Raw genomic sequence first — 13604 nt, 5'->3', positions numbered from 1 at the left:
GAAATCCAAGTCATCCCTCTTGGGAATTTTAGTTTTTGAATTGTGGATCACTGCCATAATTCAATTATTTTCACAAAATATCATTAATAAGTGCAGTATGGTGCTTACACAGGTGTCTGAATACCGGCCTCGGTGGCGTAGTGGTTAAGCCATCGGACTACAGGCTGGTAGGTACAGAGTTCGCAGCCCGGTACCGGCTCCAACCCAGAGCGACTTCTTAAGGGCTCAATGGGTAGGTGTAAGGCCACTACACCCTCTTCTCTCTCACTAATCACTAACCAACTAACAACTAACCACTGTTTTGGACAGACAGCCCAGATAGCTGATGTGTGTGCCCAGGACAGCGTGCTTGAACCTTAATTGGATATAAGCACGAAAATAAGTTGAAATGAAATGATGTCTGAATGAAGTACATTTAGAGGGAAATCAAATATATTTCTGTTTAGGTAATACTTTGTTAGGCCCTTTAATAGGTCAGTGGTCTGTGACAATATGCCTTTAATTCTTATATATTATTTATTTATTCATTCATTCATTCATTCATTCATTCATTCATTCACTCATTCATTTATTTTTGTTTTATTTTATTGTACTGTTAAACGTTTGTTTTGTTTAACAACATCACTAGAGCACATTGATTTATTAATCATCGGCTATTGGATCTTAAACATTTAGTAATTTTGACATATAGTCTTAGAGAGGAAACCCGCTACATGTTGCCATTAGTAGCAAGGGATCTTTTATATGAACCATCCCATACACAGTATAGCACATACCATGGCCTTTGATATACCAGTCGTTGTGTGCACAAAAGCAACATATTTCCGGCCTTGGTGGTGTTGTTGTTAAGCCATCGAACTACAGGCTGGTAGGTACTGGTTTCGAAGCCCGGTACCGGCTCCCACCCAGAGCGAGTTTAACGACTCAATGGGTAGGTGTACGACCACGACACCCTATTTCTCCCACTAACCACTAACTAACTAACAACTAATCCACTGTCCTGGACAGACAGACCAGATAGCTGAGAGTGTGTGTCCAGGACGGCGTGCTTGAACTTTAATTGGATATAAGCACAAAAATAACTTGAAATAAAACGAATGACATATTAAATTACCCGTTGGTCGTCCACTAATGGTTTTCCAGTACATTTGTTTTTTACTAGTATTTCAACTTATTGAGTTTATTAAAAAAAATTACTAACAATGGAAATAACTAGTAAATGGTGAATTACTAATTTTGATAAAATGACTTTATTAGTTAAAGCTTGTTTTGTTTAATGACACCACCAGAGCACATTGATTAATTAATCATCGGCTATCGGATGTCAAACATTTGGTAATTCTTCAATCTAATTAAAATTAGCTCCACTATTACATGTGGATCTAACACCAGCCAGTTGGAGCTCATGTCCACCAATCAAAACCGTACTTGCAGAATCCTGCCAGTGATTTAAAAATAATTTGAAAACATTCCGAATTATCCTGAGGGTATACGATATGTTTCATATGAATTACGAATGCCTTACTTAGACCAGTAGAACTAATTTTAATCGGATTGCTAACAACACTGCGTAGTCCCCAATGTCCAGGTAACATTTCGTCTGTAAATAATAATTTAAATATTGACCAATCACACTTCGCCTTTTATAACGTTATTTGGGAGCATACAAATTCTAAAAATATCGGGCGAGTCTATTTTAGTGGCCGCAGTACAGCGAACCATACCAGTACGTACGGGGTTGGTTATCAGTCTTCAATTTTACATTAAAAATTGTTTATTTATTTATAAAAAAAAAACACACAACTAAATCAGTCTTCAGTTTTACATTACAAATTATTTATTTTATAAAATAAAACATGTTTTAAGGCATTCGTAATTCACACGAAACATGTCGTATACCCTCAGGATAATTCGGAATGTTTTCAAATTATTTTTAAATCACTGGCAGGATTCTGCAAGTAAGGTTTTGATTGGTGGACATGAGCTCCAACTGGCTGGTGTTAGATCCACATGTAATAGTGGAGCTAATTTTAATCAGATTGGTAATTCAAATGCATAGTCATCAGGAAGGAAGGAAATGTTTTATTTAACGACGCACTCAACACATTTTATTTACGGTTATATGGCATCAGACATATGGTTAAGGACCACACAGATATTGAGAGAGGAAACCCACTGTCGTCACTTCATGGGCTACTCTTTTTCGATTAGCAGCAAGGGATCTTTTATATGCACCATCCTACAGACAGGATAACACATACCACGGCCTTTGCTATACCAGTCGTGTTGCACTGGTTGGAGCGAAAAATAGCCCAACGGGCCCACCGACGAGGATCAATCCCAGACCGACAGCACATCAAGCGAACGCTATGTCCCGCCCCTCATAGTCATCACAGGAAACCAGATCCATTTATTCATTAACAGCAAGGGCTCTTTTTTATGCACTCACAATCAGGAAAGCCTTTGACCCGTTGTGGTGCCTTGGTTGGAACGAGAAAAAGCACCTCGGGGAAGCTCTCAGCCGAATGAGCTTTGCTTTGGTCTGTAACATCTTGTAACGCTGGAAATAAGTCGCAGACCCTATTTTTTATATTTTATATGAACTATCCCACAGACAGGATAGTACATACCACGACCTTTGATACACCAGTCGTAGTGCACTGGCTGGAATGAGAAATAGCTCAATGAGTCCACCAGTGGGCGGGTTTCCTCTCTAGGACTATATATCAAAATTACCAAAGGACAGACATCCAAATAGCCAATAATGAATTAATCAATTTGTTTAACAACACCACTAGAGCACCTTGATTTATGAATTTATCGGCTATAGGATATCAACCATTTTGTAATGTTGACATAATTATAGTTTTAGAGAGGTAACTCGCTACATTTTTCCCTTAGTAGCAAGGGATCTTTTTATATGCAACATTCCACAGACAGGATAGCACATACCACGGCCTTTGATACACCAGCTGTGGTGCGCTGGCTGGAACGAGAAATAGTCCAATGGGGACACCAACGGGGATCAATCCTAGACTGACCGCGCATCAAGTGAGCGCTTTACCACTGTGCTACGAAAATAAAACCCTACCTACCACAGCAGTCTCGTCTATTAACTAGTGTGACGGAGCGGACAATGTAGTACCCTCGCAGGTCTACTTCCCAGCGACGGGGATCGATCCTAGACCAACCGCGCATCTAGCCAGCGCTTTACCACTAGCCTATGAAACAAAAAATCCTATCTACCACAGCAGTCTCCTATATCTAACTAGTGTCACGGTGCGGACACTGTAGTACCCCCGCAGGTATACTTCCCAGCGACGGGGATCGATCTTAAAACGACCGCGCATCAAGCGAGCATTTTACCACTGTTCTACGAAAATAAACCCCTACCTACCACAGCAGTCTCCTATATATAACTAGTATGATGGTGCGGACAATGTAGTAACTCCGCAGGTCTACTTCCCATCGACGGGGATCGATCCTAAACCGACCGCGCATCAAGCGAGCGCTTTACCACTGTGCTACGAAAATAAAACCCTACCTACCACAGCAGTCTCCTCTATTAACTAGTGTGACGGAGTGGACACTGTAGTATCCCCGCAGGTCTACTTCCCACCACTGGTTGGGTTCCCTCTGCGTATTGGAGCACGACTTGGCGGATAAATGCGTGTTCTTCTTTCCGTCCACTGCAAGCCTGCTGACGAATTTGAACGAGGGCGGCGAGTACGTACTCGACTGTCGCGTCGGCTTCCTCAAAGCAAGGTTGACGGAGCAATCGACTGGAAATGAAATGTTAAAAGTTGCAGAACCTAGTTTCAACTCGTGAAAATGGAAAGTAAGTTGAGTTTTAATCTGCACACCTATAACACATTTGGATAAACACGTTTGGATAGAGCAGAGCAGGCCCCGTACTTATAACCCCTAGAGTCTAGACTTTAATAAAGTCGAGACTTTAACGTCATGGCAACGCCATTGAAATAGCATTACGTTAAAGTCTGGACTTCATTCAAATCTAGACTTTAAGTTTTATAAGCACGGGCCCAGAGTGAAACAAGAGTCTGTGACTTTGAAAGGGTGAAATACCCTTCAAAATAGACTAAAACCCGACTCCATTTAACCGTTACTTCTCTGACACACGTGGGGTTTTTTGTTTGTTTGTTGTTGTTGTTTTGTTGTTGTTGTTTTTGTTTTTTTTTGGGGGGGGGGTAAACACAAAAAACTATATTTTGTGATATCAAAAGCACCAGACTCAATCAGAGTCCAGACTCAATCTTTAATGACGTCACACGCATACAATTTGTATGGCGTTGCCATGGCGTTGAAGTCTCAGAATTTACTTGAGTCGCTATGGAAGCTGATTATCTAAATAATAAAATCTAAGTAAAGTATGATTTCAGTTATCAAAAACGACTCTAATCGTGGGCAAATATGCCTCATCCTAGGCATCCATGTGTACGTATTGTGCACGTGATGCGTAATGAGTGATGCGTATTATAACGAACACCGAGGCGTTCGGGATTTAAGGACCTTATTTCTCTAAAAATGGATAATAAATAAAAATTATATTAATTATTAGTAACCAAATCTAGCTATCGCATCACGTTAACTGAACCATGATGGAGTGAAATCCATACCCCTCTCGGCAAGTTTAGTTTTTGAATTATTGACCATTGCCATAATTCAATTATTTTTACAAAATGTCATTAATAAATGGAGTATGATGGTTATGAAGAATGTTGAATAAAGTACATTTAGGGACAAATCAAATTATTTTTGTTCAGGTAATACTTTGTTAGACTAATTAAATAGGTCAGTGGTCTGTGACAATATGCCTTTAACGTATTACGTATTACGCATTGCGTACATATGGAAAGAAGGAAATGTTTTATTTAGCGACGCACTCAACTCATTTTATTTACGGTTATATGACAGGGATCGACACAAGACCGACCGCGCAACAAGCGAGCGCTGTACCATTGGGCTATGACCCTCTCACCTGCGTACACATGGAAGCGCTTCGGTTAATTTCTATATAAACTGTTGTTTACGCATTACGCACTACGCATTACGCACTACTTATACATGGAAGCGCTTAGGTTGATTTCTATATAAACTGTTGTTTATGCATTACGCACTACGCATTACGCACTACGCACTACGTACACATGGAAGCACTTCGGTTAATTTCTATATAAACTGTTGTTTATGCATTACGCACTACGCACTACGCATTACACACTACGCATTACGCATTACGCACTACTTACACATGGATTACTCGCTTTAGTGTTTAAAAACTAGGGTCTGTCACTTTAAAAGTTTGTTTAGTTTAACAACACCAGTAGAGTACATCGATTTAGTAATCACCGCTGTTAGATGTCAAACATTTGGTAATTTTGACATAGTTTAAGAGAGTAAACCCGCAACATTTTGTTTTCCATTAGTAGCAAGGAATCTTTTATATACACCATCCCACAGACAGTATAGCACATGCCACGACCCTTGATATACCAGTCGTGGTGCACTGGCTGGAACGAGAAATAGACCGACTACCTTAGAAAACCCAAACTTGCATATCTTTTTTTGTAACTACAAATCTAACTGGAACATTTTTAATAGAGTTGAGTTTATTTAAAACCATTGGTTATTAATTTTGTGATAGAGTAATGTGACGGAACATGCTCTTAATTTTGTTTTCGCCTGTGGCGATATTAATTGTTTTAGAGGACAGTGTGCAGTTCCAATATGCACTTAAGCCCAGGTGGGCACTTTGTTACGTAATACCTCTGACCGACGGTCGTCGAGCTCTTTCTAATACACACCCAGACCAGCTGCGGAGGCCATGTGGCCAGTAGTTACGTAATACCTCCGCGAGTGGGGTTTTTACGACCTTGATTTTGGCAACTAGGCGTCACCAAGTCTGGCCGTCTAAGAAAAATATGCCGGCTTGGTCGCTGTGGAAATATCACTTGATAGGGGGAGGGCCGCGTTGTACCCCCAGGCGATATTCGGTTTTATGATAAATAGCTAGGGTTTTAGAGATATGCGGGAGAAACATATTGGAAGGCTTCCAGGGAACGCGTCCGTTTGGACTTGGTAAATATTATTTCTGCTCTGTTGTATAACCTTGATGTGATTGATGTGACTTTAAATATTTTAATACTGTATTATACCAATATTATTTAGACGGTGCTGCCGGTAATCTGACGCAGTAAACTGTAGGCTCACTGTTCTAATATATATAAAGGTTAACCAGTCATCCTAGAGGACCTAGGTAAACTGTAGGTTATTGTCTTTATTGTGATAGGTACCAGTATTAATTCTGTATTACAAGGTTACTGAATGAGTAGTTAAGGGTTAATTAAAAATTAACAAGTTAGGAATAGAGTTGTAATTCCTTTATTAATTAAGTTCCCCTGGAAGCGTTTCTCAGTTATCACACGTGTGGGTGTTGTGTCACGGTGTAGTGATTACAATATTGTGTAAACTAGACACCTAGAGATTAACTAATTAAGTGATCAGTTCTGGGTTGTTATTATTTGTTGTTGTTAATTAACTACTGCGGCAGTACATTTGTCAGCGTAGTAGTAATACAGATTCCAAAGTGTATTGTGTTTTTGTTGTGTTTTCTAGTGAACTAAACGTGCTATATTACATATACTTTATATAAGATCTTATCTCTGATCATACCTAGACGAGCCACACGGGTATAACTGCCCGTTACAGAGAGATCTAATAGATATACAGTTAGGAGAGATATTTGGATAATCGTGTTTCATTCAGTTACGGGTATTATAGGATCCCCGTGACAGGAGAGAAGAAAATTGGGGCGCTCGTCCCGGATCTGAAACGGGATATGCATATTTAAAAAAGTATTGTTTGTAAATGGGGGCTTTATAAATTATTTTTACAAATTTACTAGAAGTAGCAACGTTGATCACTAGAAAATTAATTAATAATAAGTGCGTCATATCTAAACATGGATAAGAATTTGCTGGATAGGCCTACGCTCAGTGTAGTGGAGATTAAGCGAGCACGTAAGGCCGAGTTAGTTGAAATCGCAAGTGAGCGGGAAATTGATTTAACACCAGCTAAAACCTTAGGTGATATAAAGACAATTATTATCCAGGAAGTTTTTGGTGATAGGCCTGTTATGGAAGAAAGTGAGATTGTTCCAGAGATAGAGATAAGTGACTTGAGTATGGAACAACAGTTAGCTTTTAAAAAGCTTGAGTACGAAAGAGAAGAACGTGCATTAGATATATAGATATATATATATATATATAGAGAGAGAGAGAGAGAGAGAGAGAGAGAGAGAGAGAGAGAGAGAGAGAGAGAGAGAGAGAGAGAGAGAGAGAGAAAGAGAAGAGAGGGATAGAGAGAGAGAGAGAAAGAGAAGAGAGGGATAGAGAGAAAGAAGATAGAGATAGAGAAGATAGAGATAGAGAAGATACAGAGAGTGATAGAGAGAGAGAGAGAAAGAGAAGAGAGGGATAGAGAAGATAGAGATAGAGAGAGAGAATTCCAGTTAGCAAAATTAAAGGTGGAACATAAGTTAAAGTTGAATACTGAAGAAGTCAGACGAGAAGTAGGAAATGGGTTTAACATGTCGGAGGCTTATAGATCAGTGCCTGTATTTGATGACCAGGAGGTAGATATGTTCTTCCAACTTTTTGAACGGGCCGCTAAGCAGCTAAATTGGCCGCAGTCTAAGTGCACATTGTTAGCCGTTTCTAAGTTTAAGGAAAAGGCTAGTGTAGCTTATAATTCAATGAGTGATGAGCGAGCAAGTCAGTACGACCTAGTTAAGGCGGCAGTGTTGAGGGCGTATGAATTACGACCTGAGGATTATCGTTTACGGTATAGCGAGTTGAGAAAAAAGCAGGGTCAGTCTTATAGTGAGTTTGTGGCTAAGAAGGCAGGGATGTTTGATAAATGGGTGGTGTCTCATCAGGTAGAGTCATATACCGAGTTACGGCAGTTGTTGATCTTACAGGACATTAAAAATGGATTACCAGTTAGCTTACGTATTCATTTAGAGGATCGTGATGTCAAAAAGATAGAGGAGGCAGGCATAGTGGCAGATGATTACGTGTTAATACACAAAGCTCAGGCAGTACAGGGTAGCTCTTTACAACAGGGTGATAAGAAGTAATTTCAGCCAGGTTTTTCCCGGGAAGGTAACTATCGGGGAGACTCATCTAGTTGGTCAGCTAGTCAGGCAAGGAATGCACCTGGTGGGCAAAGTAAGGATAAGCCTGCATTATCAGCCAATGCACAAACTTTTCGTCCACATTGCAGTTACTGTAAAAAGGATAACCATCTTGTCGGGGACTGTTTTAAAAGGAAACGCGATAATGCGCAAGTGGTCGGTTTAGTGAGGTCAGCTCCGTTAGCGAGAGAGTTAATGGTTAGTCCCATGGCAGAGAAAGTAAACCTGTATGTTTCCACTGGTATGGTTTGTGATGTGAAACAAGAATTGAGTCCTAAGGCAATATCAATCTATCGAGATACCGGGTGTAGTCAGTCGCTGATAACGTCAGAGTGTTTAGCTGGTATTGAGAATTCAGATACAGGACGTAGTTTGGCTTTAACCTCGGTTACTGGAGAAAAAATGGTTGTCCGGTTACATAACGTTTTCTTGTGTTCGAAGTTTGTGACGGGACCAGTCATTATGGGTGTTGTAAAGGACTTGCCTGTTGAAAACATAGGAGTTTTGTTGGGTAATGATTTGACTAGGCAGTGTTGTCAGCCGAAATGTGACCAATTGTTAATTAAAGACAGCCCTTTACCAATAGAAGAGTGTGAGGTTGATGAGATTAGATATCCTGCATGTGTAAAGACTAGGGCTATGGCCAGAAGGGTAACACGAGACCCAGAAGATATTTGTGATTTGTCTGATACGTGTTTGAGCCATGAAATTGGAGTGGATGAGGTTATCAGTAAAATGGTAGATAAGTCAACTGAGGAACTAAATGTGGTGGAACCTGTTGATCTCCCGCAGAGGGGAAAGGAACCAGTTGTGTTTGATAGAGGGGCCTGAAGACAACGGAGTATTAATGAATAAGAGAGTTAGAGATAGGAAGGCTAGGAAGCAACTGAGCCATGCTCAGAGAAAAATAAAATCAGTGTTTGATGGGAAGACTAGGAGTCGGGAATTTAAACCAGGGGATAAGGTGCTGCTGTACTTTCCCATTAAACGGGGTTCTGTGCAGAACAGGTATTTCGGGCTCATGTTGTGCACAAACGGGTTAATGAGACAGGGTATGTGATAAACACTCCTGATAGGGTTAGAAAAAGTAGGTATTGTCACATCAATTTGCTAAAAGGTTATTTTGACAGACTGCCGATAGTTCCAGAGTTACCGGTCCAAATTGAGAGTCACTCAATTTCCTGTGATGACGTCAAGACTGCAGAGATCAAATTAACCAACAGCCAGATTCTAGCAGACTTGAACCCCCAGCGAGAAAAGTTGACTACGCTGATACAAGACAATGTTTCCATTTGTCAGGACCTTCCAACGGTTACCAATACCTTAAGCCAGGATGTGCGCTTGGAACCCAACGCTACACCGATTCGACAGCATGCCTATCGGAGAAAACCTGGAAAACGTGCGACACTGAAAAAGAAGGAAACGAAGTTCCAGTTGTCAGATGAATGCGAGAAGTCATTCAACCGTCTCAAGCAGATGCGCTCCTCGTCTCCCGTGATGGCAGCACCAGACTACCGAATGCCTTTCAAGCTGGCTGTGGATGCCAGTGACGTGGGAGCTGGAGCTGTGCTGTTCCAGGAAGACGAAAATGGACTGGACCATCCTGTAAGTTTCTTCTCCAAAAAGTTTGACAAACACCAGGTGAACTATTCCACTATAGAGAAGGAAGCTTTGGCCATGGTACAAGCTCTGAAGCATTTTCAGATCTACGTGAAATCGGCAGTGCATCAAGTGGTGGTCTTTACGGACCATAATCTGCTCACTTTCATTCACAGAATGAAAGCCACCAACCAGAGAGTTTTGAGATGGAGTCTTCTTCTGCAGGAATTCCCAATTACCATTGAACATATCAAGGGCACTTCTAATGTAATCGCTGATGCCCTGTCCCGAAGTTGAACGTTATGATAATGTGTTGACATTCTTGATTTCCGTTTTGTTTTTATATATTTTATTTGTATACCAGGGACTCAGAGACTCAGTGTGATTACTGGTAGTCACCTTATTACTATGTGTTATAAATGCCCGGATGCATCGGTTAACGCACCTTTTTCTTTTAATGTAGTATATTTCCCTATTCCTAGAGTAGAGGAAATATCCTTTTTGAGGTGGGAGTGTGTGACGGAACATGCTCTTAATTTTGTTTTAGCCTGTGGCGATATTAATTGTTTCAGAGGACCGTGTGCAGTTCCAATATGCACTTAAGCCCAGGTGGACACTTTGTTACGTAATACCTCTGCGCGACGGTCGTCGAGCTCTTTCTAATAGACACCCAGACCAGATGCGGAGGCCATGTGGCCAGTAGTTACGTAATACCTCCGCGAGTGGGTTTTTTACGACCGTGATTTTGGCGACTAGGCGTCAGCAAGTCAGGCCATCTAAAAAAAATATGCTGGCTTGGTCTCTGTGGAAATATCACTTGATAGGGGGAGGGCCGCGTTGTACCCACAGGCGATATTCGGATTTTTATGATAAAAAGCTAGGGTTTTAGGGATATGGGGGAGATACATATTGGAAGGCTTCCAGGGAACGCGTCCGTTTGGACTTGGTAAATATTATTTCTGCTCTGTTGTAAAACCTTGATGTGATTGATGTGACTTTAAATATTTTAATACTGTATTATACCAATATTATTTAGACGGTGCTGCCGGTAATCTGACGCAGTAAACTGTAGGCTCACTGTTCTAATATATATAAAGGTTAACCAGTCATCCTAGAGGACCTAGGTAAACTGTAGGTTATTGTCTTTATTGTGATAGGTACCAGTATTAATTCTGTATTACAAGGTTACTGAATGAGTAGTTAAGGGTTAATTAAAAATTAACAAGTTAGGAATAGAGTTGTAATTCCTTTATTAATTAAGTTCCCCTGGAAGCGTTTCTCAGTTATCACACGTGTGGGTGTTGTGTCACGGTGTAGTGATTACAATATTGTGTAAACTAGACACCTAGAGATTAACTAATTAAGTGATCAGTTCTGGGTTGTTATTATTTGTTGTTGTTAATTAACTACTGCGGCAGTACATTTGTCAGCGTAGTAGTAATACAGATTCCAAAGTGTATTGTGTTTTTGTTGTGTTTTCTAGTGAACTAAACGTGCTATATTACATATACTTTATATAAGATCTTATCTCTGATCATACCTAGACGAGCCACACGGGTATAACTGCCCGTTACAGAGAGATCTAATAGATATACAGTTAGGAGAGATATTTGGATAATCGTGTTTCATTCAGTTACGGGTATTATAGGATACCCGTGACAAGTAAAAAAAAAAGAAAGAGTAAAAAGTACAAAAAAAAGTATACAAAAAAGTAAACCAACAACAAAATGCAGGGGCCCATTTCACAAAACATCGTAAGTTTACGTCTGCTACTTATGAGATAACCATATTGAGGTTTTAGATTTGCCGGTGTTATTGTCTATTTGATCCCGCAAATGTCATTTTTGACCGAAGGCGTTAGCCTGAGTTGAAAAATGAAACATTTGCGGGTATCAAATAAACAATAACACACGCAAATCTAAAAACTCAATATGGTTATGTCCATTGTAAACTGAATCATTTTCCTTCGGAAGTAACTGTATATTTGGTATTTCTTGAAAAAAATACTTGGCTACAATCTAACTGTAGACCCATGTATCTTCAAATTCGCCTGTTCCAATTGCTAATGACGTCACTTTCTAATGACGTCATTAGCTTTCCGGGTGTTATTGTCTATTTGATCCCGAAAAAAGAATGCAATTAACCAATCACAATACAGAACACACTCGCCATCAGTTTACAATAACAATTATACCGGTGTAACAGCCAAAAATATACCCCCCGCCAAACTATACCCGGGGTTAAAGTGGGCTAGCCTGTTTTATACCCCTAACCCTAACCCTAACACTAACCCTGATTTTTTTATTACTAACCTGTATACAAAATAAATAATAAAAGCTTTAAAAGAAAAGCAACTATTGCTTTCATAAAAGAGAGGTATATTCTGGGCTAGCCTGTTTTATACCCCGGGGTATATTCTGGGCGAGTCCAGATTATACCCCGGGTATAGTTTGGCGGGGGGTATATTTTGGGCTATTACACCGGTCGTGCGTTTATACGTGTTTGGCGTCTATTTCACGCAGAAAATTACATCATTACGGAAGCTGGAGTACTTTAAAGACAAAAGAAAATGAAATATGTGTTCTTCAAACTATATCTGTTTAATTATAACTAATAAGAATTGTGGTTTAGTCGTAGATTTACGTTTACGTGCAAAACTAGGCTTACGATGTTTTGTGAATTGGGCCCTGTCTGTTACGTTAAATACAGGGAAATATCCTTAAAAATAATTACATCTCGTCTCCATAACCGTTACTTCTCATAGATACATGGGTTTTTTTTAAAATATGGGGCAAGCATTTAATTTTTTTTAAATCACCAGAATCATTTAGGATGTACGAAAATGATTAATCTAATTAATAAAATCTAATCTAAATAATGTTTGATTCCACTCATCAAAACAATTGATCTAATAGTGACAAATACGCCATGATGTTTAAAAACTAGAGTCTTTCACTTTATACAGAGAATCTTTCTCTCTTTTTTTCTTCTTTTTCCATCAAAACCACCATTAAATATTATGAAATAATGCGAACTCACCATATATTATGCAGTACAGGCTGGTGAGTAAACCCAGAACGTTCATATTGTAGTAAAGAGAACACGGTGAAAATCCATCTGACATCCAAAACGTCGTCGTGTGTTCTGTGTTGGCATGTTTTCGAGACATCGTCAGTTAGTTTTGTTTTTTGTCATTATAATCGGGTTTAACGTACCGTGACTGTTTCCATAGTGAAACGGTCCACTGTTGCGGGTATCTGCGTATTCAATAGGGTTCTATTTTGTTTTTTGTTTTTTTGGTCTACCAGTGTCGAGACAAAAACAAAGTTCTCATAAATTATATATATATATTGTAAGTCACCCGGTTAATAAAAGGAACAAGTCAGGAATGGTATAAAACATCAGTTCATATTTATTTACTGCAGCAGATAAGCAGCCAAAATAACACAGCAACATCAACATCGTTATCCAGTAGATCCTGTCTGGTGTTTCAAGTGAAGCTGAGCTACGAACGTAGCAAAAGTAGTGTAATAGGAATGCAGGCGCAAGTACAAGTTCATTTCGTTTAAATACTTTAAACTGCTTGTAAACATCACATGACGTCATCTAACCAATCGCGTTCCGTAATTTGGTTTGCCGATACACCGATCGGATCTATGTCACACAAAAAAAGGCTAAATAACCTTATAAATAACGTGGGGCAGATTCTGCCCCAAACGGATCCACAAATTACTATTACAGAGCATTCATGTGCACTTTACTGCCCCAAAATCAAGTAAGTATTAGCTGT

The 13604-nt window shown here is 39.7% G+C and overlaps 1 protein-coding gene across 1 annotated transcript in view; it reads right to left on the bottom strand.

The window, feature by feature from the left end:
- Positions 1 to 12983, bottom strand: part of LOC121378067 (fucolectin-1-like) — a 21384-nt gene extending 8401 nt beyond the window's left edge. Inside the window, exons 1-2 of the mRNA XM_041506167.1 lie at positions 12854 to 12983; positions 3549 to 3782 (exon numbers count right to left, since the gene is read on the bottom strand). Coding sequence (XP_041362101.1) covers positions 3549 to 3782; positions 12854 to 12983 — 364 coding nt within the window. The remainder of the gene's footprint in view (positions 1 to 3548; positions 3783 to 12853) is intronic.
- Positions 12984 to 13604: the final 621 nt, after the last annotated feature.

Source organism: Gigantopelta aegis, chromosome 7 (genome assembly GCF_016097555.1).
Source record: "Gigantopelta aegis isolate Gae_Host chromosome 7, Gae_host_genome, whole genome shotgun sequence".
In the NCBI taxonomy this organism is placed as follows: domain Eukaryota; kingdom Metazoa; phylum Mollusca; class Gastropoda; order Neomphalida; family Peltospiridae; genus Gigantopelta; species Gigantopelta aegis.
This window is presented reverse-complemented; position numbering and strand designations above follow the sequence as displayed.